General features: G+C 50.6%; 1 protein-coding gene across 4 annotated transcripts in view; it reads left to right on the plus strand.

Moving 5' to 3' along the window:
* Positions 1–289: 289 nt before the first annotated feature.
* The window catches only part of TOX2 (TOX high mobility group box family member 2), a 155,246-nt gene continuing 127,838 nt past the window's right edge, over positions 290–27,697 (plus strand). The window contains exon 1 of one of the 4 annotated variants that reach the window (XM_054467708.2): positions 290–468. In XM_054467708.2, coding sequence (XP_054323683.1) covers positions 370–468 — 99 coding nt within the window. In that variant the 5' untranslated portion in view covers positions 290–369. Of the gene's footprint in view, positions 469–1,496; positions 1,687–27,697 lie in introns of those variants that run through there. The other 3 variants (XM_054467711.2, XM_054467709.2, XM_054467712.2) reach the window with 3 other exon arrangements.

The following is a 27,697-nucleotide window of genomic DNA, read 5'->3' on the forward strand; positions in this document are numbered from 1 at the left end:
CACTTTTGGGGAGGGGTGCCGTTCGGGCTTCTCTCCTCACCGTGGGTGGCGAAAGGCGGGACGGAAAAGCGCCGTCTGGACAGGCGCGCCCCGCTCAGGGATGCAGGGCCGGGCGGGGGACCCGGCGGCGGCCCAGCCCGGAGGAAGGACCTCCCCGCCCCGGCCCGGGCCCCCGGGCCCCCGGCCCTCGGCAGCGCCCGAGGCCGGAACAATAGCGCGCGCGGGCGGGGCGGGGGCGGGGGCGGGGCGCTCCTCTGGGCGCCGCCCCCGGCCCGCCCCCCGCGCTGGCAGTCCCGCTCGCACACTGGCTCCCACCCGCCGCCCGCCCAGGCACTGCCCGCGGGAGCCGCCGCCGCCGCCGCGCCCGCCATGGACGTCCGCCTGTACCCCTCGGCGCCCGCGGTGGGCGCGCGGCCCGGGGCCGAGCCGGCCGGCCTGGCGCACCTGGACTATTACCACGGCGGCAAGGTAGGCGGGGGCGGGCGGGGGTCCCCGGCGGGCGGGGCCGGAGTCACCTGGCAGCTCGGGACTCAGGCGCTCCCGGGGTCACACGGGGCCGCGCATATCAGCCCCGCCGACGGGCACGGGCGGCTCACATCGATCCCCTCGCGGCCACGCTCACGCCCTGAGTTGTTGGGATCGCGGGCAGAAGTCATCCCGACAGCCACCCGTGCGACGACACAGTGGCCCCTCACTCGCGTCCCCCTGACAGCCTCGCAGTCATTCACAAGCCGTCACAGTGACCCACGGCCACACGCAGGCGGCCAGGCATTGCTTACACGGTCCCGCCGTCCCACGCAAGTCACCCTGACAATCACTTATACACAACGACACGCAACCACTCACCCGCGAACAGTCTCACCGCCACAGACGAGTCACCCACAGACGCTCCGATGCCCCACACACCGTGACATTCCCCCACCCGCTGTCACACCCAGGCACAACGGGGGACAGTCACACAAAGAAGTCGCCCGACAGTCACACGCTCGCAGCCACAACGCCTCACCCAGGCTCACGCTGTCACACACAGCCACCCCCCTGGACGGTGAGCCTTAGACACAGATCGTCCTGACGGCCACACAGTCACACGCGGTCACCCCCAGGGACGGCCACACCTCGGTCATCCACACTCGCGCGTCGAGGTTTAACTTCTCAGCGCCGCAGCACACTAATTGGGCAGTTTACTAATTGGCCGTCACTGCCCGGCGGGGCCTCGGATTCCGAGTAGGCTGCGGCCAATCGAGGCCTGTCCCCTCCCGGGAGCGCTGAGCCGGCGTCCCTCCAGGCTGGGGCTGTAGTGCGGGACACCCTCCCTCCTCCATGTTTCCAGGATCTACCCCCCAACCCCAGCCAGGTTCCCGCTGCGCTGCGCCGGGCGCATTCCCAGTGATGGAGGCTTGCGTGCCTGGAACCCCGAACCCGAGGCGTCAGGTCCCACTGCCCCGTCTGGCCCAGCCCGGATGGGTTGGGTGCCTCTGTGCAGTCCGCGTTCCCTTCGGTCGCCGGGGAGGGAACTTTCAAACTTAGTTAGGAAGCCAGACTGTCCGCGCGTCCGCCGGTCGGTGCGTCGGTCCCGGGCCGGCTGGAGCCAAGCGCGGCTTTTCGTCACTCGGAGCCCGGATTGAACAGCGCGCGTGGGTTTCCCGCGGCCCTGGCGCAGACGCGCGGGCTCCGTGGCGATGCGGGGTGAGTGCGCGTCCAGTGGCTGGATCGGCGCCCCCCAGGGTCTCTCCCCAACCTCGCAGGCTTTTCGTCAGGCCCCTGGTAGTGGGGATGAGGCAGGAGAGGGGCGTCCCGGCGCGGATCCCGGGGCCTCCGGGGCTGGGCCTCCCTGAGTGCGCCCTCAGGCCCCAGGGGAGCGGCTTCTGGCAAAGCCTCCCTGCAATTCGCCAGGGGCGGCAAGCATCCAGGCCACTAGGGCCTGCGCAATGTGGGGCGGTGGTGGGCGACAAGTGAGGTCTTGCGAAGAGTGGCGGTGGTTCTCTTTTGTCCAGTGACCAGCAAAGTTATAAGCCGATGAGGGGGGATGGTAGCCTCAGGAGAAGGCCGGGAGCTGCCTCCAGTCTGATGGAGTAAAATAGATTAAAAGTAGCAAGTGGAGTTTTCAGGGAGGAGAAGGTTGGGTGTGGGGGCAGCTGGTCTGTCTTCTGCCCTTGGCTTTGTTATTTTTCAAAATGTGAAGTTGGCGAGGTAGGTACCAGCCTCTGGTTTGCCGGTGTGGGTGGGCTGGGCATTTGTGCCTCAAAGTCTGAGTGGGTGGGGGCTTAGCCTGGAGCGCTCCGTTTGAGGGTGGTGTTTCTATAAATCTCGCCAGGGTGGGGCTGTCCCAAATAGGGGCCTTTGGAGGTAGGACTCAGCCGAGGCCCCTGCTTTATTCTGATGCTCTGTAAACCTCTGACTCAGCACCAGAACCTGTGCGAATCTCGCCGGGAAGGGCCCGTCAGGGAGGGAATGAGAAGCCGGTTTCTCATTCTGGTTTCTTTCTGTGTGGGTTGTAGGACCCCGGCCCATAGCTGAGGATGTGTCCAGAGTGGGGCGGGGCAGGGATGGGGGTGGGGATGCAGCTGAGCCACTGGATAGGTGAAAGGAAGGTCTGACTTTGCACTTGGATGTGAAACCTGCTACTCAGTGCTTCAGGCTAGAGCAGGGTGAGGCAGGAGGGGAGAGGTCACTGTACTCAGTTAGGGGCTAGAGGTCTTTTGGTAAGGGATTCCCAAGTGGGCATGGCCTTAGTGGTGGTGGTTGGGGGGTAGGGCTGTGATCAGGAACTCCCCTTTTCTGGCTCAAGAAGTGGATGGGGAGGGGTTGGGGAGGGAAATGCCCAAGCTCCACCTTTACACTAGTCACTATCAAAGCTGGAGGGGAAACAGGCTCAGGGTGCAGTAGTGACCACACTTGGGGCCTGTAGGCCTGGCTGAATCCACACATTGTAGGGTGGACACACCCACACATGGGGGGGCTCTGTCCCCAGACAAGAGGCTCGTTGCACAGGGAGCCAGGCTTTGTATACATAAGGGCAAGCATTTACCCAAGTGGTGCCCGACAACTATGGGGCAGTTGACCTGGAAGGGCTCTTGGCGACCGTCCCCTTGGCGACCATCCCCTTGGCGACTGTCCCCTTAGCGATCCTCTGCACAGAGATTCCCAGCCTCTTTAAACCAAAGTCATGAACATTGGTTGTTCTTTTGGTATCTTTTGTTGGAGAAAATACACACTAATGAAAAGCTGTTATGGTTTTATTTTTGCTTTAAAATAGATGTGTATTTTATTAATCACAATATTAGCATGCATTAGAAAAATAGCTTAACAGGTATGAAGAAGACTCATTACTATTTAATGTAATAAAGGTGCTTTTTGAGCATAGGGATTTGTGGCCCCATGGCTCCCAGGATCTGTGGCTCCATGCTGGGAACCATTGGTCTCCTCCTTCTTTGCATTACAGAAGGGGAAACTGAGTCACAGAGGAGTGTAACTCACAGATTACACAGCAAGTAAGAAGCAAAGATGAGGCCTGAGCCCAGGTTTGACTCCCAGCAGGACACTTGTTTGGCTTTTTTTGCAAGTCTCTGTCACGGTTTAGGGGTTTAGAGCCTGTAACATCTTTCTTGGGGTAACCATGAACACCTGGTTCAGATTTTGGCAAGGCATCTTACCAGGCTGGGGGACAGCTGGGGGATCCCTGCTCAACTATGGCAGACTAGTGTAAACTGATCGTCAGAACTGGGCAAGCCTGGGTTCAAATGTCCATTTGTTGCTTAGTGACCTAGGGCAAATGATTTTTAGCTCATTTTTTACTGAGATATGATTTACATACAATAACATGAAGATTTTAAGTGTACAGTTCCATGAGTTTTGATAAAGATTAACACTCATGTAACCAACATCCCAGTCCAGATAGAGAACATTTCCATCATCCCAGAAAGTTCCCTCACATTCCTTTATAGTCAGCACGTCTTATCCCCACCTCTAGAGGCAACTACTTACCTGATTTCTGTTACCAATGCTTTCTTTAAGTTCAATTTAGGTATATTAACCATGTTTAAGTTCTAGAACTTGATATGCAGCATAAACATTTGTGTGTCTGTCTTCTTTTTGCTCAATGTAATGTCTTCAACATTCATCCACGATGTTGTATATATCCATAGTTTGTTCCATTTAATTGCTGAGTAATATTATATTGTATAAATATAATGCAATTGGTTTATCCATTCACCTGCAGGTGGACATTTGGGTTTGTTTCCAAGTTGGAGCTATTATAAGTAAAGCTGCTGTGAACGTTCTTATGCAAGTCTTTTTGTGGGCGGGGAAAATCATTTAATATCTCTGAGTCTTGGTGTTCTCTCAAAGACAACATTGCCTACCTCTGAGTTTCAGGAAGGTTAAGTGAGGTGATACGGGTTAGGACAGTTAATGGCACATACCAGCTACTAATTAGATAACCACAATATCAACCATCCAGGGCCCATTCTAGGAAGGGGCTTAGCATCTCCATTCCAGCATCCTTCATCCCTGGACTGAAGGGATGAAGGCCTTCATCAAGGCCAACCTGGGTACCACCTTCCCCGTGTGGTGCTTCACAGCCAGCAAACTTCTCTTTCTTTCCAGGCTTCCCCAAGAACGGGTACTGCATAGGATGTGGCATGTTCTGCCACCCATCATTCTACCAACAATATTTATTGAGCACTTTTTGGTGCTAGGCACTGTGCAAGGAAACTGATGCTGCAGCAGTGAACAAAAGGCACTCAAATCACTGCCCTCTGGAGCTTATTTATCAGTGTGGGAAGTCATAAATATATGGGTGAAATATATGGTATCATGATTGATGGGAATATGACTTTTGGAGAAAAATTGAACAGGAAAGAGAGTTGGGAGTCCCAAGGCCTGGGGCTGGTTTGTGATTTTTAAATAGGGAAGTTGAGGAAGGACTTGTGATCTGGAATAGCATTTCTTAAATCTATGTACACATGAAGAATCAGCTGGCAAGATTTTTTTTTAATTTAATTTAATTTTATTTTAAGTTCCAGGATACATGTGCAGGTTGTGTATATTTGTTACACAGGTAAACATGTGTCATGGTGGTTTGCTACACCTATCAACCCATCACCTAGGTGTTAAGCCCCGCAAGCATTAGCTGTTTATCCTGATGCTCTCCCTCCCTCCCTCCTGCTGGCACTTGACAGGCCCCGGTGTGTGTTGTTCCCCTCCCTGTGTCCATGTGTTCTCATTGTTCAGCTCCCACTTATAAGTGAGAACATGCGGTGTTTGATTTTCTGTTCCTATGTTAATTTGCTGAGGATAATGGCTTCCAGCTCCATCCATGCCCCTGCAAAGGACATGATCTTGTTCCTTTTTATGGCTGCATAGTGTTCCATGGTGTATATGTACCACATTCTCTTTATCCAGGTTAATACTGATGGGCATTTGGGTTGATTCCGTGTCTTTTGTCTGGCGAGATTTTAAAAACAGATTCTTAGGCTCCACCCCCAGAGATTTGATTCAGTTGGTCTGGCATGGGACCCTGGGAATTTGCATGTCTAATGAGCTACCCAGGTGATGTTACTGCTGATCCAAGGACCACACTTTTTATGTAGCAGTTGTTTGGTTGTTTGTGTACAGGGTTTTGTGGGCTCCTGGCAGGCAGGAATTCTGCCCAGCACCTGGCATGGTGCCTGACTCATAGTTGCTCAGTAAATATGTGCTGGTGGGTGAAGGATTCAACTTCCCACCCACACAGCTCTGGGCACAGCATCTTGTAAGGAAGAGATCTGGACAAGCTTGGTTAATGAATGATTGAAGACTCTTTTTGACAAAAATTCATGAAGTGGGGTTAAACTATGGACTTGATCTGGACTTGACCTATGTGAGGCCTGCCTGGCATCCTTGGTGGGTGAGATTCCCACAGCTCCTTTCTTCAGGGGCACAGGTGGCTGCTAGTGGGTCCCATGGAAGGTACCCTGGGATGGGTGGGCTTAGAGCTGAGATGGCTGGTCCCAGGGAACGCTAGATGGATGTCTGCATCTCTGCTAGGAGGCTCTCATTTACTTTCCATCTAAACATGTTCCCTATAACTCCTCCCCCAACCTGTGCTGGAGGCTCCTCCAGGAAGGACCCCAGGACGTTTGCATGGCAGGACCAGCAGCCCAAGCCTGGCACTGCTGCCCCCGATCTGCTGGGTGACCTTGAGCCTGTCAGCACTCTTCTTTGGGGCTCTGTTTCCCTGTGTGCAAAGGGAAGGCAAACCGGTGACCATCAGCCTAGAGGGATGGTGTGGGGGTGGAAATATAATGAAATAAAGGCTGGGAATGTCCTTTCTAACTGTGGAGGTTGCACTGGGAGGGAATGCCGGTGGGAATGATGCTTTTTGAGGAGATGGGCCTGCTATCCTTCAGAGGACAGGAACCACTGTGTCTGCCTTTACTTTTGTATTCCCAGCGCTAGCCTGACACATAGATGCTCGGCAAATATTTGCTGAATGAATGAATGAATCTAGGGCTTGACAGTTGTAACCTGTGGCTTGAGGAACTTAGCATCTGTTTGGCTGTTGTCATCTGAAGACTTTGTGGGGCACAAGGAGCCAGGGCAGGACCCCACAGAGGCGCAGAGTCTTTGGGGGACCTTCCATTCCTAGAGGAGCTTCCCCAAGTGGGCTCGGAGGACAGAGCCTGGCACACAGAGCAGCCTGTAGGCGGGAAGAGGAGCTGAGCCTGCATGAAGGACAAGGTCCTGTGCCTCCGCCTTGGTCCAGCAATCCCCCTGCTGTGTGGCTCCTTGCCCCATGTAATTCTGTAGGGCAATCTATTTTGCTTCTCTGATTTCCTAGAGTTGGTCTCAGGATATGAAGGCAGCATGGATTCTGGAACCCGGCAGACTTGGGTTTGAACACTGCCTTCACCACCATCAGGGCAGGCAAGTTATTTAACCTCCCTGGACTCAGTCTCCTCATCTGTAAAATGGGGACATTGACACCTCCCCTTTGGAGCTTGAGGGTTGGAGATCATGTATGTGTAGCACTTGGCCCCAGCAGGAAATGCTTTCATTTTCATCCACAAAGAGCAGCCCAACTGAAAGTTAAAATGCAAGAGGAACTTGCTTTTCTGCACCAGCTGCTGGAGGACGCTCCACAGCTGCCCCGCCATGTTCTTCTTCTTCTTCTTTTTTTTTTCTAGAGACACAGTCTTGCTCTCTTGCCCAGTCTGGAGCGCAGTGGTACAATCATAGCTCAGTGTAGCCTCAAACTCCTGTGCTCAAATGATCCTTCTGCTTTGGCCTCCCGAAGTGCTGGGACTGCAGGCATGAGCCACCACTTCTGGCCCTGGGCTGCTGGCAGTCTCAATGCTGGATGCTTCCATGTCTTGGTCCCTAGACCTGATTTTCCTGAGCCTCTGGATTGGAGGAGCCTCTTATTGGAGTGTCCAGGATTATGAATTGGGAGAGAGTTGCTCATTTCCTCCACCTTCTGTTACCTTCTTGAATCTGTGTAGCAGAGAAAGTGGGTTTTGGAGGCAGAGAAATTGGTTCAAATCACAGCTGCACCATCCACTGGCTTGGGCAGGTGACCTTATGCACATCACTTAGATGTTCAGGTCTCAGTTTTCTTATCTGTACAAGGGGATAGAAACGCCTGCCTTCTATTGTTGCTGCAAAGATCAGATTAAAGTAATAGGTATGGAAATTCTGTCTAATCTATCTAGAATGCTGTTTCCCAGCCTCGGCACTATTGACATTTTGGACCTAATAACTTTGTTGTGGGAGTTGTTGCATGCATTGTAGAATGTTTAGTCATACCCCTGGCCCCTACCTAGTAGATGCCAAGAGCATTGCCCTGCCCCCAGTCGTGACAACAAAAATGTCTCCAGACTTTGCCCCTGCTTGAGAACCAGTGATGTGGGAAGGAAGTTTAGCGCAGGTAAACTAGAAGATGGTGGCGAAAGGAATTGCAGCACCACAGCAGGGTCCGTGCTTTCTGGCCAGGACTTCAGTCCACTGTCTCCCTTCAGTAATCCTGTATCCACAGGGTTGACAGTCATCTTATTTACATGGATTCAAACCTACAGGGTGATTTTTCAGCATGGTTTGGGAGCAACAGTAAAAACATATGGTAAGTGATTATTAACCTAATGAGTTGTGGTAAATTGTAATTTTATATCTTAATGAAACAATGTTGTATGACACAGGATAATAAATTTTGATCAATTTCCCTGATATTTAAAACTTGCTGCCATACAGTTCCTAATTCTGGTGCCTGCTAGGATGAGCAAACTGATTGTGGTTTTTCAATATTTAATGGCCTGTTTACTGCTGGGTTTCTCAGATGTTCAACAGGTTTTTATTGAGTGCCTACTGGGTGCTGGGGATTCAGCCCTGTCCTGGAGGCTCGGTGACTCCATAGAAAAGTTTTATTTACTGGGTGAATGGCTATGTGGATTTGTAATCAATTGGCTCAAAATGCAGAGTAATAATTAAATATAAAATTGGCTGAGCAGTGCCAATGCCGGGAGTGTGGGAAGGTTTCACAATGGCAGAGTCTTACAGGAATGCCAGGTGGGCTACCTGGGGGCATGTAGAGTGGTGGGGGGTGTTCCAGGCAGAGGGAGCAGCCAGTACAGGGGTGCTTTCGGGATACTGTCAGCTTAAGGAGGGGAAACCTGCCTGCGTGGGAGTTGGGACACCAGCAGAGATGGTTATGAAGAGCCTTGCACCCCAGCCCATGGGGCTGTAAGTAGAGGACTGTGCCTGGAACCAGGGGTGCGGTGCCCAAGTATGGAATGCATCACGTTGCTGGATTCTGACTGTCCTCAACGACTGTCTCTTGGTCTTCCGCTGATGGGAAAGTCTAATGACTTGCATTTGATTTCCCCCAGTAGGCCGCGATAGATACTCTGCTTCTGAAACTTTAGCCCACCAGAATCACCTGGAGTGTAGTTAAAACAGACTGCTGTGTTCCACTCCCAGAAGTTCTGACTCAGCAGGCCTGGGGAGGCGCTGAAAGTTAGCACTACTAGCAAGTCGATGGTGCTGATGGTGCCGGTCTGGGATCCACACTTAGAGAACCTCTGGTCTAGACTAGAACGTGGCAGGATTGTCCTGCCTTAACTGAGAACAGTAGAGATGTATTGATGGCCTGGGGCATGGAGCCCTGGTGTGGACATGGTTAGGTGTCCTTCTCAAGCCCCTTGGTGGGTTGTGGGGAGAGTCTTCTTCACCATGGGGAAAGTCTCACATTGGGTTGCCTGGAAATGGACCCTGAGATGGAGACTTGCTCGTGGAAGGTTTATGTGGGGAAGTTCTCTGCGGTGAGGTGGGCGGAAGGGGTGCACCTGCAGGGGACACAGGAGGAAACATGCTTGGGCCGGGGAGAAGCTGGTCTGTCCTGTCCTGTGGTTCTGATGAACGCCATCCCACAGGGAGCTGTGGCGCTAAGGAGGCTTTTTGGTGTTGCCCCAGACGGAGGTAAGGGGACTGCCCAAGCCTTTGATTTCTGCATCATCTGGTCATTTCAGCATAAGTGAGAGGCCTAAAAGTGAAGAGCAGGCAGTTCCCTTGGGCGAAGGAGTTCACTGCAGTAGAAGGCAGTCCCATTGAAGGGCAAGCTGCAAGCCCAGCCGCTGATATTCCTGGGGTTGGGGGATGAGCATATGGAAGAGGTCCGGGGAGTACCACTGTGACCATCTCAGGGAGATGCATCATGTGGAGAAAATGCACCTTCCTTTTGGTTCCCAGGAAATCAAGGGCAAGCATGTGGATGACTTTTAGTGATGGTCACTCACTTGCTCAAAGTTCTTCTTTGTCTCATGAAGTGAGAGAAATGTGTCATCTGCTCTGCATAGGAAAGGCAGGATAGTTACTTTTTGGGTCCAAGGGAAGACAAATGGTAATTAATGGAGTTTTTAGGGGCTCAAAGATGCTCTTAGATGCTCCAGGGTGGGATTCCAGAGTCCTTGCACTGAGCTGTCACATATCTTCCTGTGTGTTAGGGAGAACTCCAGATGGGTCTCCAAGGAGCTTCTGGGCCATGCTTAAGGAGGTCACCTCTGGGCAAGAGCTAGGGCTTTCTCTTTGGGCTAGAGTCCTGTCTAGTTCAACAAGAGGCCGTCTGCCCTGCCCAGCCTCAATGCAGGTCAGTGTCTCTGGCTTTGCCTTTCACCTTCACTGAGCTCCCAGGAAGCTCAGAGGCAAAGGAGGGGTCACCTGTAGCCATAACATAGGCTACTGTGGTGTGGCTACTGTTCATTAACTCACTCCCAACTGCACCTCACTTTTCTACCATTTTCCTCTTTATCTTGAGTCCTGCCACTCTTTTATTTTTAAAAAATTGATTTTGCTCTTTGTAAGACACACAGAAGTATTTTAGAAGAGCAAAGACACAAGTGAAGTCCCTCTCACTGTCTGTCCCTCTCCCTTCTCCACACACAGCCCTGTGTCCCGGGGTGTCCACTGAAAAGGGTGTGGAGGGTGTACTTCCCATCAAACCCTTTCTTCAGTTCCTTACTTTTAATACATTCATTGTTTTTATTTCTGGAATCATTTTTTTATTTTCCCACAGTTCTGAGTTTCTTGACTGATCTCATATCATCGTGGTCTATTCTTCTTTTATGGATATGTGACTATCTTGAATCTCTTTGAAGATGGTAATTCGATTTTTAAAAAAGTGGTCTTTTGTTTCCTGCATTTAACTCTGTTTTATTGGTGGTTCTTTTGTTCACTTTTAGGCCTCTCTTTTATGCTGGTATTTTCTACAAATGCCTGGTGATTCTTGGTTGACATTTAAATTTGTAAATGGGAGGGGGGTGGGTCTAGAGCTGTTCTGTGGTTGTGAGTTTCCTCAACATGGGTGGAAGCCGTGCCTGCGTGGGTGGGCAGTGTGGATGTTGAGTAGAAACGCCCTGTGTGTGGTGTGTGAGTGCAGACGCTATTGCAGTGTGGGATGAGCCTACGACGTCCTTGGGGGCCTCTTTGTCCCTCAGGTAGGCCAGCAATTACCCCCAGGGCACTGGTGCACTTTTTCCAGCCTTGTGCTCACCCGTGGGAGGGAGTCTCCCAGGCAGATTTCTCATTTCAGTTAGAGAATTCTTCTCCTTGGCATTAGCCTGGGGGCAAAACCAACAAACAGCTTTCTCCCAGGGCTTTGGACGGACACAGGGGTCCCAGCGCAGGCTTCCTCTCTCTGGGAACGTTCTGGGGTTCAGTTAGGTGTTGCGTGCCGGTTCCTTAGTGCTCACAGGCTTCGCTGTCAGTCTGTTTCTTTGACTTCTTAGTTTCTAGCAATCTCATAACGTTTCTGATCCCAGCCTTTTCTTATTTTCTTATGTGCCTTAAGTTTTCCTAAGAATTATGCTGGGCACATTTGTCCCCATTTTTTAGGTGAGAAGACTGAGGTCCAGATGAATCAAGTAACAGAAGGGTGGCAGAGGGAGTTGTTAGGCAGAGCTGGAATTTGGCCCGAGCTTGCTCTGCAGCTGTCAGGGTGCCAGGGGGAGCTCACTTCCTCCTGCTGCAGGGGTGGAAGAGTGTATCACTGGCTCCTTGTCTTAGAGCGCCTTTACATTACAGCTAATTAAAATGTGCTTATCTCGAAGCTGGGCCTGATTTGCAGGAATGATTTAGAAACTTGTTGGAAATGAATTGACTCAGTAGTAGTATAACCCAGGGTCAATGCCATGCATACATTTTATTGTTTCATCGTGCTGTGTTTTGGCTTGAACTGAACTTTATGATGTGGAAGATGGACCCTGGGCCCTTTATGTCTCATTTATTCTGCAAATATTTCCTGTTTACATTATTTAGGAAGGTCTCCCACCCCGACTCCCATGCTTTCTCTGTTCTCTATGTCCACCTGAGATGGAAGTTCATTTTTATGCAAACCCAGATGTTGGATCCAAATGTGACTTTGAGTTTGATGGAAGTGCCTGGGTTCATATCCTGACACTTATAAGCTGTATGACTTTGGAGCTGTCACTTAGCCTCTCTGAGTCGTGCTTTCCTCACATAATCACAATTGCATCTCAGGTTGGTGGTTAGGTCTGTGGGAGGGCAAGTAAGTCTTCCCCTCCCTCATTTCTTTCTCTAGGCACTGTTTAGGTGAACTGGGCCCTCTGTAGAACAGCAAGTATAGACCCTATACTAGGTTTTAGTGCCTTTAGTGTACATTGTACAGTCTAAGGAGCTTTTCAGTTCAGGATCGGTGTAGCGCTTGTTCCCCTTGGGACTGTCCCTTTTCTCTCCTGTATCAGTTCCCTTCTTTCTCATTGCAATTCCCACAGGGAGTTTTTAAGGACCAATGAAACATTCAGACTCACAAGATGAACACAGGGGACACTTGGCACCAGTCTCCTCGAAAGATTTGGGACACAGCCTGACACAGCCTGCCAGCAAGGCACGTGAGCTGTTCTCTTCTGCACAAGTAATTCTTGCAACAGTCTCCGCAGTGGTCCACGAAGGTGGCCAGGAGCTATTCTCTTTGCTGCCCCCTCCCTCCCAGGATCTAGTTTAAGTGCAAAGGAATGAGATACACAATGGGTGGCTGTGGAAGCCACCCTGGCTTAGAAGCCTTATCCTCTCAGCAGCCATATCCATTGTAACAATTCCGTAGGCTTAGCTTCAAGGACCCAGGGACGTGTCAGGTACAAATGTCACTGCATCTAGGAAAACCCAAAGTATGGCTTCTTTTTCAGATATTTATAACTTATTTATAGTTCCTCCCAGTTCAAATGCAACTTACCAATCAGGGGTCATTTTTACCATAAGGAGAGTTGCCTGGTAACATAGTTAACGTCCCACTTTCCTCAGGTTTCCAGGGGAGTTATGCTCCGCAATTAACAAAGGTGAAATTCTCCTGCAACAAGGAAAAGGGTTTGGTTAACCCTTTCCCCCGTATTCATCATCCTACTTTTTTCCCCTGTGGGCTGGTATTTTTGGCATCTCTTTTGGAAGGACGAATGGAGTCCTCAGTAATATATTCCACACTGTGTACATTTTCTGATGATCTATGTAACACACACACACACACACACACACACACACACACACACACACGTCATGAGATATGCTTTGGAGTCATACTGGCCTGGGATCAAATCTTGGCTTTGCCACCTATGAAGAGTTAATTTCCTTCCTTCCTTCCTTTCCTTCCTTCCTTCCTTCCTTCCTTCCTTCCTTCCTTCTTTCCTTCTTTCCTTCCTTCCTTCCCTCCCTCCCTCCCTCTATCCTTCCTTCATACAGCCATCCAAGGAGCATGCACTGCCTGCTATATGCAAGGCTTTGTGGTAGGTGCCAGGCAGGAACAGGTGATTAAGACATGGTCCTTTTCCTTGAGAAGCATGATCTTATTAGAGAGACAGAAATAAACAATTTCAAATGTGTGTGGTAAGCATTATGTTGAAGTAGCACAGGGGAGTGTGGGACCACCAGGCTAGGCTGGGGACAGTCAGGAAAGGCTTCTCAGAGGAAGGGACACTTGCCTGTGCTTGAAGATGAGTAGAACTTGGCCAAGTGAAGAAGGTAGGGAAAAACATTCCAGGTAGAAGGAACAACATATGCAAAGGCATAGAAGGGGCTGAGAGTGTCAAGATGTGAGGCTGAAGAAGGGAGCCAGGGGCATTTGGAAAGCTATTTATTATCTCTGACTTCAGTTTTCTCATATACAAAATGTGATGAGCAATGCTTACTTGTTTATGAAATTAAATGAGGTAATGATGTATGTTTAAGCACCTGGTGTAGTTAGCTTCAATTCCCTTTCCGAATCTGTCTACAGATGCCTAAGAGTCAGGCTTTGATTTTAAATGAGAGAAGGAATAAAAATCACTGAAGGGCCTGGCCGCCCACTTGCACAGTGCAGGTTTCCTGCAGCTGCTCTTGTGTTGGTCGCTTTATTGCTCCTTTGGATGGAGCACTAAATGTCTGCATGCCGACCTGGATTACGTCCTTCAGGATCAGCGAAGCACATCATTGTGTTTTCTTAATGGCTTGATGCTAACAGCAAGTCACGGCCTGTTGAGGTGTCCTGTGGGACAATTTTTCATCTGCCTATGGCCATGCTTCTGTCTGACGCTCTGTCAACACGCCCTGTCATTCGCTTCTTTGTCTTGCTTTGCCGAAAGGTGGCCACCTCCCACATGCCAGCCGGGGAAACTTCGCTTTCCATGGAGTTTGGAGACATTTACTATCCAGTGACCAAAGGTCAGGGTGAGCTGAGGAGCCATGGTGGCCACCATCGATGTCTTTATGATGCATAAATTGGATCCTGTCTCTTCTCCATACAAAGCTACTCAATGGGGCCGGGCATGGTGGCTCACGCCTGTAATCCCAGCACTTTGGGAGGCAGAGGCGGGTGGATCATTCGAGGTCAGGAGTTCAAGACCAGCCTGGCCAACATGGTGAAACCCCGTCTCTACTAAAAATATGAAAAAAAAAAAAAAAACAAAAACAAACAAAAAAAACCACCAAAACCCCCCAAAAAATAGGCATGGTGTCTCGTGCCTGTAATCTCAACTACTTGGGAGGCTGAGGCAGGAGAATCACTTGAACCCTGGAGGCGGAGGTTGCAGTGAGCTGAGATCATTCCACTGCACTCCAATCTGGGCGACAGAGTGAGACCCTGTCTCAAAAACAAACAAACAAACAAACAAAAAAAACCAGGGAAAAAAAACCCCACAAAGCTGCTCAATGGCTTTCTGTTGTAGCTTGATGAACTCTTACAAACCTAAATCACATCTTCTTAGGTTTCTGCTTAAAGCCTTCCAGTGCCTTGCCCTGGTGAGTAGATAACATCTAACTTCTTCTTTGGCCCATAAGTCCTCACGTGAGCTCACCTCTGCCTGCATTTCCAGCCTCTGTTCCAGGAACCAGGCTTCATGCTGGGGACATGGTGATGAGCAAAGTCAGAGTCAGTCCCCCTCAGTGACTCCATTCCAGTCACCTGGACTTCTTGCTATTTCTCAGACCCCCCCCCCCCAACCCTGTTCTTTTGCACTTGAGGGGCTTTGCACATGCTGTTCCCTTTTGCCTGGAATGTTCTTGCCCTCATTCTTTACATGGCTGGCTCCTGCCCAGCCTCTGACCTCAGCTTCATCCTCATCTTCCCAGAGTCTGATCTGCTCATCTGTGCAGTTGTCTTTCTTTTTGTCTACCATAGCCTCTGAGTATTTTAATTTTTTAATTTTTTATTTGTTTCTTTATTTTTTTGAGATGGAGTCTCGCTCTGTTGCCCAGGTTGGAGGGCAGTGGTGCAATCTCAGCTCACTGCAAACTTCACCTCCCAGGTTCAAGTGATTCTCCTACCTCAGCCTCCCGAGTAGCTGGGATTACAGGCACACACCACCATGCCCGGCTACTTTTTGTATTTTTAGTAGAGACGGGGTTTCACCATGTTGGCCAGGATGGTGTCAATCTCCTGACCTCATGATCCACCCGCCTCGGCCTCCCAAAGTGCTGGGATTACAGACGTGAGCCAACGCGCCCAGCTGCTTCTGAGTATTTTTCTTCCTGGTATCATATATCTGTGAAATTACTTGGTTGCTTCCCCTTCAGGATAATAAACTTTAAGAAGCAATAGGCTCATGCTTATTTTGTTTACCATTGCGTCCCCATGGTGTCTGATCTATAGTAGGTGCTCAGTAAAAAGCTGTTGAAAGATTGAACGAATGAATGAGGCAGCTTATATTTTTCAGAGATGACCATTGTAACATAGCCCAGGCTGTGTTTCTAAGAATAATCCACTCACCCTCTCTGGGCCTCACTTACCCTGTTTATATGTTGTTGCCAGGAGGATTAAACACATATATGTGAGGGACACAGTGTTTGGGGCCTGCAAGTGTTAATCCATGTGAATTCTATAATTCTCCTTGTAGAAACATGCCAGGCCCATCTCTAGCTGAGCCCAAGGAGGAAAGTTGAGATATGACTCAAGAGAGATGATGTTTGAAATCCTTGTCCTCATGGCTTTTAATCAATGCTTGACCTTTTGGGGCAAGGCTGGCAGATGCAGCCCCTGTTTTGCCCCCTTCCCATCTCCCTGGGAATGATGACCTTGCCTTTGTCAGGAGGGAGGCGTCACTCCCAGTTGCTTGGGCTGGGGTATCTGGGGCACAGTTGGCCTGGCCTTCAGAGATAATAAAATCTCTCTTCAGCTCATGGGAATGTTTCTGTTGAGCAAGCAGGACTTTTTGGTTGCTTCTCTCCTAAAGTTATCACTCTTCTTTTTTAAAAAAATTAAACTGTAAATTATGAACACTATGTTACCTGCCAAAAAGTTTAGGAAATGAGGGAAATCACCTGCTATGATCCCACAGTGCAGATTCAAGGGCAGTGTTTGACACTTTGCCTTCTTAATACTTAAGGCTTGCAAACTGCACTGCCCTACCATGGTTCACTGGAAGCCCCTTACCCATTCCTTTCTACCTATTCCTGATGTTTATTGTTTATGTCCTTCTCTCCTCCCTCCTCTATCCCCTTCACTAGAATATTGGCTTTGGAAGTGTGGGGAATCTCTGTCGTTTGCTCATGGGTGGAGGCTTCAGAGCAACTCTGACTGCCAGGCCTCTGGTTTTAGTGTTTCCCATCCACCAGGCAAACTCCTACACATACATCTTTTTTTTTTTTCTTTAAAAGACAGAGGCTTGCTCTATTGCCCGGGCTGGAGTGCAGTGGTACAAACATGGCTCACTGCAGCCTCGACCTACTGGGCTCAAGCGATCCTCCTGCCTCAGCCTCCTGAGTAGCTGGGACTTCAGGCACATGCCACCACACCTGATAATTTTTAAATTTTTTGACAAGGGGTCTCACCATGTTGCCCAGGCTGGTCTCCAACTCCTGGGCTCAAGTGATCCTCCCACCTCGGCCTCCCAAGTAGCTGGGACTACAGGCATGTGCCACCACGCCTCGCTAAACATACACGTCTGTTAAATTTCTGCTCAAGCGCCACCCCCTCCTGGAGGCCTTCACTGCTATCCTCCCCTGTGCTACTGCCCTTCCCATCCAGCATCTCTGACACTGTGGGCTCCCTGGGGCTGGGCCGCCCAGTGTCCACCGGAGACATGGGCTTCAGAGGCTGTGTCTAGGTGCTTGGACATTGACTTAAGAGCAGTGGGAGTCGTGGAGGTGTGCTGCGTTTTAGAAGAATCTTTGCAGTTGTTCTGTGGGGGAAAATATTGGACGGGGCAAGAGTGGAGGCAGGAGAATAGTTGGGAGGTGGTGCCTGTGGCTCAGGGGAGAACTGATGATGGCTTGTGGCCATGCTATATCCAATAAGGTAGCCAGTAGCCACGTGTGGCTCTTTTCATTTAAAATATAGGAAAATAAAAGAAAATTTAGTTCATTCACACTAGCCATATTTCTTGTACTCGCTAGCCACAGATGGGTATTTTAGCCCCTATTGGGCAGCGCAGATACAGACATTTCCATCCCTGCAGAAAGTTCTGTTGGTCCACTCTGGCTTGGACTGTGGTGGTGGAGTGGAAATGAAGAGAAGTAAGGGTGTGGGAGGTAACAGGAGGGAAGATGTATGCAGTTTGGGGATGAGTTGGATCTGGGGTATGGTGGAGAGTGGGGTATCAAAGAAGACTCAGGAAGTAAAATTTCTGGGTCAAAAAAGAGTGAGCATTTTTATGCCTCCTGATTCCTGCTGACCTGTCATTTTCCAAAAGGGTCATCCCCACTCACCAGAAGCATGAGAAAGTGCCCATTTTATCCTGCCCTCCTGGCACAGCTTATTACCTTCTGAACACTCTTCCATTGTGTATATACCTCTTGCCAAATCTGCCTTCATTTAGGGTCTAGCATGTGGACCCTGAGGTCTTTGTGATCGGGGACTTATATGTATATTAATGCAGATTTCAATAAAGAGAGTTATGTTTGCCATTGTGGTATGGTCTGATGCTGTTTAAATGCCTTCGGTAATATCTTCAATCAGACAGCAAATAGAAAACAGGAAAGTTAGTAATAAAAAATGAATTAGGACGATTAGCAAAAGGTGAACCGCTTCCCTCCTCAGGCGACAGGCAGAGTTGACGGAGCTTTGCAGGGTGCCTCCTGTCCAAACACACGTCTGGATTATTGCAGCCTTCGGGGCTGGCCCTGGGGTCTTCTCTGCACATAGGACTTGGTTATTGCATTTAGTTTTGCAAAGGTCATGGACATCCCCTCGGAGGGGCTTTGAGGGGCTCACACCAGGATTGGGGGCCCACACCCTGGGTTGGGTGAAGGCAAGGGGTTAGAGAGGGGTTGCTGCCCTCCCTGCCATTTCTGACTGAGGGCAGGTCAGCGGCTTCTTCCTTTAAGCAGAGACATCAGTGGGCCTTGCTCCCCTCCGTGCATCCTTCAGGGGCCTGGACAAATCTCATCTGCCCCTCTTTCTGACACCTTCCCCGGGGTTGCTTTTGGGGAACCTTTCCTAGCTGTCTGGTGGCAGGGGCAAAGTCCCTTCAAGAAGGAAGTGGAGGCAAAGGCTGTAATTGACTAATGCAGACGCTGGGGCACCAAAGAGAAACAGAATTCTAGTGACCAAGTAAGGTCACTAGAGTCTAGAGCTCAAACCAGAAGGGTGAGAAGCTTCTACCTGGGTAAAGTTGGAGATCACACTCACCTGGAGCAAAGGGGACCACGTTGACCCCCACAGGTGGTGAATGTCTCCGTTACCTGGCTCATTTCTGTAGCTGATGGTCAAGTTTGGATAATGTTTCAGCTCACTGGGGCTCAGGTAACATAATACCAGAGACTGGTATTTATTTATTATTTCTCACAGTTCTGGAGGCTGGGAAGTCCAAGATCAAGGCATGGCAAGTCTGGTGTCTGATGACAGCCCACTTCCTCATAGATAGCCCTTGTTTCACTCTGGCTTCACATGGTGGAGGGGGCCAGCTAGCTCTCTGGGCTCTTGGTTATAAAGGCACTGATCCTCATCAGGAGGGCTCTGCGATACCATCAGGATTTCAACATGTGAATTTTGGGGGGACCATAGCATTCAGACCATAGCAGATAACATGCACATTAGCAATACAATTGCCATGACAGAGGGGTTGGTTTGGTTAATACCCAGGCTAGTTGGCTGATCCCCACAGAGGGCTGGTGACTGCCTACCTCAAGCCAGCGCATCTGAAACTGAAGAGCACCTGAATCACATGAGGGTCTCGTGAGAATGCAGATTCTGATTCAGTAGGTCTGGGGCGGGTCCAGAGATCTGGCATTTCTAACAAGGGCTAGATGTTGTTGCTCAGGGGGCCATGCTTTGAGAATCAAGGCGTTTGTGTTAGGCTAAGATTCTAGAAAGAGAGCCTGAGACGAGGGTTCTTGTGTGAGAGGTTCGGTGGGGAGTGCTCGCAGAAGAAAGGGGGAAAGCCCTGGAGCAGGAATTTTACGAGAAAGCGGGTCCCACCTGGAGGCTGGGGTGGCGCCTCTACAGCCCACATGTCAATTAGTCATTGGCCATGGGCTGCCCAGGAGGGGGAGAGGTATCATGCCTCCTGTGCTACCTCCCAGCAGGTATTTCTCCAGAGGGAGCAGCTGTGGGCAGCTGTGGGAGTCAGCACTCAGCCCCCGGGGAGTGGGTGCACAGCCTGAAAGAGGGGTTCTGGGTGGAACTCGTGGTCATCCAGTCACAGTATCTTTGCCTGAGGATGGCCTTGAGGAGGGTGGACTGGGAGGCAGGACTTGGGCTCCGGTGTGGACTCTGCTGTGTCCCCTGGGGTGGCCGCCTCTCCTCTCTGGGAGCTGCGTGTGCTGCAGGTTCACAAGGTGATGGTTTGGTTGGTCCATTGTTCTGGTCCTCAGGCTGTGATGGAAGCTGAGGGTGGGGATGGGGGGAGGGTCTGCACAGGAAGAGGCAGCTCTTATTTCAGAGCCCAAGGTAAGGAGAGAGAGAGAGAGAGAGAGAGACCTGCCCTCAGTCAGAAATGGCAGAGATTACCCCTGAGGCCTGCAGTGTTCAGGGAGGGTTTCCTGGCAGAAGGAACCTTTAGGTGGGACCTCCAAGAAGCGTAGGAGGAGAACATAGAGGAATGGGGAAGGGCAGAGGCATTTATTTAGCATCCATCACAGGATGGGTATTTCACTTACGTTATTTATTTAATCTTCACAACAATCCTATTTAGAAAGCCACCTCCACCGTGCAGGTGACGAGCTGAGGCTTGAGAGGTGAGGGCACTGGGCCGGGGTCACAATGGGATTGGAACCCAAGGCTGCTTGCCAGGAACATACTTTCTCTTCCTAAGGGACCACACCACATAGGGAGGGGGTGTGTGGAAAGGGGAGGGGAGCTGGAGGCTTGGGAATTACTGCAGACCTGACTGGATGGGCAGAGGCTCGTATAGAGGGGGCTGGGAGGACACTGACTGCCAGGCTCTGGGGTTTGGATTCTATATGGGGAGCCATGGAGGGCTTTGGGGCAGGCGTGATGGTGCAGTGTCATGCTGTCTGCCCTGGGACCCCCTTCCCACCCCAACTCTGAGCCAGCTTCTCCACATTGTCCACCCTCCCTGGATTCAGACTTCATCTGTGTGTGTGTGTGTGTGTGTGTGTGTGTGTGTATGTGTGTGTGTGTGTGTGCGTGTGTATGTGGGGGTGTGTGTTGGGGTGGGTGGAGTCCATCCTGGACCGTTTCTGTAGACCATTTTTTGGACATTTGGGCCACTCCGGACAGGGGTCATCTATTTTTCCTGTAAGTGTTTTGTGGGGCAGAGGCCAGGCTAAGCTGCCAACAGCGTCCCTGGAGTCATGCTCCGTCCAGGAATCTTGGTGACAGCTGGGTGTCTGGCCACTGTGGTGAGCCTTCCTTCTCTACCCTTCCCGTGCAGCCAGCCCCATTCTGTGCGCTGGTGCCTTGCGGGTGAATGGAGGAAGGAGCACAAATCATTATCCCAGATGAAGACAGATTGGGCTTGGGGTGCGTCAGGACCTTGTGGGGAGGATTTGGTTCTGAATTATCTTCAGTCTTCTTCGCTCTGTCCCCACCTCTGTGGCCTGAGTTTTCTCTCCCAGTCAAAGCTGGGAACATCCAACTCTTTCTCCGCCATCTTCCCTGTAAGCCTCTCCTGCGTAGGATGTTATATAAGCTATAGTCACAGCTTGGAACCTGGCACGATATGCTGATATCAAACATGGAAACTGTTAGTGCTAAGCTGCGATGTGGGGATAAGATGGTCGAATGAAAGGTACCAGTGGAGATGGGGCGGGGACAAGGAGGAACTACTGTTTAGTGAATACCTACTATGTGCCAAGCACTGTGCTAGGTGTCTTTTGTGTACTATCTTATTTAACCCCTACAACAGCCCTGCAAATTATGTATTACTATTACCATGTCACAAATGGGATACCTGAAGCTCAGAGAAACTTGCCCAAGGTCACACAGCCTGTAAGAAGCAGAGTGGATCTGCCGGGTGGGGTGGCTCGTGCTTGTAATCCCAGCGCTTTGGGAGGCTGAGGCAGGTGGATCACCTGAGGTCAGGAGTTCGAGACCAGCCTCGACAACATGGTGAAACCCTGTCCTAAAAATACAAAAAATTAGCTGGGTGTGGTGGCAAGCGCCTGTAATCCTAGCTACTCAGGAGGCTGAGGCAGGATAATTGCTTGAACCCAGGAGGAGGAGGTTGCAGTGAGCCAAGATCATGCCATTGCACTCCAGCCTGGGCAACAAGAGTGAAACTCCATCTCAAAAAAAAAAAAAAAAAAAAAGAAGCAGAGTGGATCATGAACGTGAATCTGTCTAGCTCTGAAGTCATGGTCTTTATTCTGCACCACATATTCTTGCATGCACAGGGGTCTTTAGCTTCCTTTTGGAGACCCTTTCATGTGTTCCTCATTGAGACTCAGACCATCAACCCGAGAAGGCTTGGCATGGCGTATTGTCCTTCCCACTGGTAGAGACAGGCAGATCTACTCACAGAGGTGAGTGCCCACCTTGTCCCAGCTCAAGGCAATGTCATAGGCCAGCAGGCTCAAACTCAGGGTCTGAACTTTCCTGATCCCAGCTGCTTCCCAGCCCCCAAGAGGCTTTGTTGTTTTCAACTTGATGCTGAGTAGACCAGACACATGTTCTTTGGCTGTGAGCGTATCAGCGCAAATGCTCTTCTATTAGCTCCTGTATTGGTTGTGTATTGCTTCACAGTAAGCCACCAGAATTAATGGCTTAAAACAATAACCATTTCATTAAGCTCATGATTCCATGGGTTGGCTGCAAGGCTTCCTGGCTAGGCTGGTTGTCTCTACAGGTTCTCCCTCCCTGCATCGTGGTCAGTTGGCCAGTGGCCTGGGAGCTGGGTGATCTAGGACAGCCTCCCTTGTGCGGCTGGCAGTTTGCATGCTGCTGGCTGGGGGCTGGCTGGTTGTTGGCTCAGCTCCCCGCATGACCTCCTGTCCTCCAGCAGGCTAGCTCGGGCATGTGCACCTGGGGCTCCCAGGCTCCCTGGTGCATCAAGAGAGAACAAACCCCAGTGTCCTGGTGCTTTTCAAGCCTCTGCTTGTGTCACATTTGTTGTTGTCCCATTTGTCAAATACAAGCGTATGGCCAAGCCCACATTCAAAGCATAAAGAGAGAGATGATGAGAGGAGTGGCAGCCTCACGGTGCCGAGGGCATGCGTGCAGGACAAGAGGCTATGATTATGATTAGTGGTCATCTTTGTAATCTACACAGCTGCCCCCACTCTTCAGACAGCAGACATTCATCGAGTCCCTGCTGTGTGCCAGGCACTGTGGCAGGGGACTCTGGGGTGAACAAGACAGGCCTCGTGCTGTGGGCACGTGGCCTCTAGTCTAGCCAGTGAATAATCACATGATGAAACATAACTAAAGCAGAACAGGTGTGATGAAGGAGAGCCACACAGGGCTGGGAGACCAGGCAACAGAGAGCACTGGGGGGACTGTGGGAAGACTAGGACTTGCTAGATGATGGCCACGGGGGAAGCATTCCAGACAGGGAAGAGCACGTGCAAAGGTCCTGTGGAAGGAGGGGCCTGGCACACTTGACCACTCCAAGAAAGTGCCAGTTTCTTTTAAGTGTCGGCAACCTTGGGCTGGGAAAGGAACTTCTGGTTCGCAAAGGTCGCTTGAGCATTCCCGTGCGATGCAGTCTCAGGAGGGAAGTGGCTGATACCTTCCCACGGGCAGCTCCTGGGTTTTGTGGGCTGGGAGAGGAGACCCAGGAGGGATTTGAGCATTGGGAAGGGTGTTGTGGGCACAGAGTTCAGTTTGAGGAAGGGGGAGGAGGAAGCAAGAAAGGGGTCAGTAGCAGAGGATTTGGGAGGACTGCTGTGTGAGGGAAGTGAGGGGTTTTGTACTCAGTCCTGCTGGCTGGTGGTCTTTGAACCACGGACTGAGAATGAGGTGATCAGATGTTGGGGAGGCCCGTAGGGAGGGTGCACAGAGGAATGACTTGGGGACCCTCCCCAGCCACACCCCAGGTCTCCAACCCTAAGCCAGCCTCTACATCCATGTGCAGGGCTGGGAGGGCCATCCTGGGGGCGACTGCAGCGTCGAGTCCCCATGCAGAGCTGCCTGCCCAGTCCCATAAGCAGCCTTTGATGTCCCTGGAGCCTTCAACAGCTTCTCTGAAAGCAGATCAGGGGCTGTGGTTGTGGAAAAGGCCTGGCATCACTGGGTGCCAGAATAATGATCATAAGTGAACCAGCACAGATTGGAAAAATGGGAGGAGTCTGGAGTGTGGGTTCCTGCTTCTTGCCAATATCTCCATGAAACCGTGCAAGTAGCTGCCCAGTCCTGAGCCTCCGTTTTCTCACCTGGAAATAGGGCCAGCTCCCATCCTCCCTGGGTCAGGTGAAGAGGAAGCTTTGAGGGCTGTTAACCTCAGCACCTTCAGTCTAATGCTTGTGGACAATGCGGGGACCCCAGTGACTGCACGGTGGAGTGAAGCAAACTCTCCTCTTACCAGGACCCATGTCAGTGGAACTTTCTTCCCCAGAATAAACAGAAACCATGGCAACCGGGATATGTCACGTGGACTGGCAGCCTGTCCCAGTGATGGCCAGGAGAAGGGCCTGGCACAGATGTGGGCCCCACTCACAATTCCACCCGCTGTGGGATGACCCACCGGGACCCCTTAGTCCTCCCCTCCTGCCTGAGGTAGGACTGAGAAGTTCAGTCCTGACTTTGGGTTTCCATTCAACCTCAGATTTTATTATTACTTAATAGTAAAATGCTTGTCCCGGAAAGCATGTCTCAAATGAGATAAGTTGAAGCAATCCTGGCTCCCGCCCCATGTCCTGATGAGTTATCAGGATGCTGCTGGATGTGGGCACTGAAATGGCAGCAAATCTACTCTGAGAGGGAGGGCACTGAGCCTGTGAGCGCCTTCGGTCTTCAGATGGCCAGCTAGGTGGTGGCATTAATACCCCACTTTATGGAGAGCCTCAGCTCTTTACCCGGGGTTCACAGCTAGTATTTGACAGAGCTGGGATTCGAACCTGCATCTTCATGCCCCAGGACTTATTTCCACACTGGCTTTAGCTGAACTGGAGGCCCAGCCACCACATGGCAGGCAAAGAACATTTGTCGCTCCCTGCATTGAGGGGGTGACTGGTCTGTGACGCCTGCCCCCAGCACAATGGGTCCAGGGGTGGTGGAGGGGCATCTGAGGCAGCTTTGAAAGCCAGGGGGGTTTTCCAGCCCTTGTGTTTCTGCCTTATGGCCTCCTTGTGCAGCTCTGGCAGGAGTGGACAGGTGCCCTCGCTTCTAGAAGCATGGTCTTGCCTTAGCTGGAAGTTGAGGGTGGAGCTTCCTGGAGTCGCTGGCTTCACCTGCATCTGCAGCTGTCCAGACAGGATGCCAAAGCCCCAGCTTGGGTAACCCCCTTGTCTCTTGGAGCCCCAGTGTCCTTATCTGTAAAATGAGGAGATCAGTGACTCAGGGACAACGTAGCATAGTGGTGCTGGGCAGGCATGTTAGGTCCTAAGACCTTAGTTCCAATTCTGTCTGTGACAGTTACTAGCTGTGCACATCTAGTAAGTTATTTAACCTCTCTGTGCCTCAGTTTCCTCTTCTGTAAAATGGGGATAATAATTGCATCTACTTAATTTGTGGTAAGGTTTGCATAGGGATTTCATCATATTAGGACTGGAGGAGTTGAGTAAGAAGAAAGGACAAAACCTTGGTCTAGCTTCTGCCAATTTCTGGGCAAAAGCTGAAGTTAGCCCAAAGTCAGCCCAAGCATGCTCCACTGCACTCAAAGTACAGTTCTGCTGCCAGAACCCAGCCATGGGGAGGGGATGGGAACTGTATAAGAATAGGACGGATGCCAAGACTAGTGAGGCATTTTAACAAAATGAGGCTGGAATATGGCATTGTGTAAGTCCCACAAATGAATACGTGCGGTGAGGTTGGAAGATAAGTGAGGGTTCATTTGGTGAGACCATTCGTATAGTCAGACATGAGTTTAAACTGACCCTGCAGCTTAGAAGCTGTGTGGCCTCAAGAGCTTACTTAACTTCTCTGAGCCTGTTGGCACACCCAAAAAGAAAAACAACTCATTTCGTTTTGCTAGATTGTCTAAGGATTAAAGAGGTGACAGAAAGTACCAGTGCCTGGCACAGAGTAGATGCTTACTAAGCACCCCAAGAGTGTCTTATGGGGTGCTTATGTGATTCAGTCAGTGCTGCTACTGCGTGACCACAGGGAAATGCTCAGATATGCTGCAGAGGTTTCCTTCTATAGTTAAGGGGCAGGGAGTCACGCCCTGTATGAGACATTTTTCCTTAGGGAAAATGAAGTCATGGGACTTGTTCACCTGGATAGTGCAGTTCAGGGGTGTATGGGGCTTGGGGTATTGCAGGCAAGTCCCTGGGACAGTGTGGCTGAGGGATGGGGCATTGGGTCTAGGAGCTTGGTGCAGAGCTCAATCAGGAACCTTAAAAGAAAACACAATGTGAAGACTTTCTACCTTGAGGACAGTGGGGCCATTGAAGGATTTTAAATGGTGGGATGTCACTTTTTTTTTTTTTGAAGAGTTGGTGTCCTACTCTGTCACCCAGACTGAAGTGTAGTGGCATGATTATAGGTCACTGCAGCCTTGAACTCCTGGGCTCAAGTGATCCTCCTGCATGAGGCTCCTGAGTAGCTGGGATTACAGGCATGCGCCACCATGCACAGCTAGCTTTTTTTTTTTTTTTTTTTGTCTGTTTTTCAGAGGTAGGTCTTGATAACATTGCCCAGGCTGCTCTTGAATTCCTGATCTCAAGCAATCCTCCCATCTTGGCCTCACAAATTGCTGGGATTACAGGTGTGAGCAATCGCACCCGGCAACTTTTTTTTTTTCCCCAAGAAAACTCTACTAATTGGCCTGGAAAATAAATGGGGGAGGGTGAGCTAAGGGGCTGCTATGGGGATCCAGGCCAGAAGGGTGAAAGGCTGAGCCAGAGTCGCAGGGATGGAGGGGGAAGGAGAGGTGACTGCAGAGGTTGAGGCAGCAATCAGGGCACCCTAGGAGTGTGGCACTTTAGTGGTCAGTGCTTTGCAGAGAGGAGGCACATGGGATTAAGCAAACACAAAATCGCAGTGGGCGTGAGGATGTAGACCAGGGCACCTTAGAAGCGCAAAGCGGCTTTAGTCACTTCCCTTGGGTGAGATTTGTTTAATAGAAGCTTGCAGCTTCTCAGCACTTAACAGGTGCTGACGGGGGCATCACAATATTGTGAAATTAAGCTGTGAAGCTGACTTCATTACCAGCTTACCTGGCGATGAAGCAGCTGCCTTAGTTAGCATTGATGGTTGGGCATGACAGAGCTAAAATTGAACTTGGCAATTACTGCTCATGAGAGGTTCTCAGTACTGTGAAAGGAAGGTTCCATGGAAATCAACCCTGGTAATCACAGGGTTTAAAATTAGTCAGTTACTATTAAGGTTGCTCTGTCAGCATATGCTTCAGGGTGATGTGAGGGAAGGGGTCGTGGAAGCTTGGGTTTGGGCTGTTGTGGGTTACCTTATGTTCACCTGCACTGCATTTAAGAAAAAAATTTGGTTCTAGGACAAAGGTTCGAGAGTCCCCGTGTTAATATCATGGTGCAGGGTGGCCATTTGGATAATAGGTGATTTTAAAGCCTTTTTTTTTTTTTTTTTTTTTTTGAGTATTTTTTGAGACAGAATTTCGCTCTTGTTGCCCAGGCTGGAGTACAATGGCGCGATCTCGGCTCACTGCAACCTCTGCCTCCCAGGATCAAGTGATGCTTCTGCCTCAGCCTCCTGAGTAGCTGGGTTGACAGGCATGTGCCACCACACCTGGCTAATTTTCGTATTTTTAGTAGAGATGGAGTATCACCATGTTAGCCAGGCTGGTCTTGAACTCCTGACGTCATGTGATCCACCCACTTCGGCCTCCCAAAGTGTTGGGATTACAGGCGAGAGCCACTGTACCTGGCCTAAAGCCCTGTTCTTTTTATTTGCGTAAGCTCACACCCTCTCAGCTTTGGTGTTTTCTATTGACTTGAGGGGGTTTTCTGACTCCCTTCTGGCCTCTCCTTGGGATGTTGCGCAGGAAGAGCTCAGCTCTGTGAGTTCCTCCTTGCCCCGGAGGAAGGAATGATATGATACTATGGAAGGTTCCTGAGTCCTTCACAGAATTGTTTTTGGTAAACCTTGGCTGGAACATCTCAGCAATCTCAGAAGATTTGTCCCCATTTTGTGAATAAAGACAGCAAGGGGCTGATATGGGCTTGGTTGCTACTGTAGTGAAAATCAAAGGACAAAGCTTATAATGATTCAATT

Source organism: Pongo pygmaeus, chromosome 21 (genome assembly GCF_028885625.2).
Source record: "Pongo pygmaeus isolate AG05252 chromosome 21, NHGRI_mPonPyg2-v2.0_pri, whole genome shotgun sequence".
Classification (NCBI taxonomy): domain Eukaryota; kingdom Metazoa; phylum Chordata; class Mammalia; order Primates; family Hominidae; genus Pongo; species Pongo pygmaeus.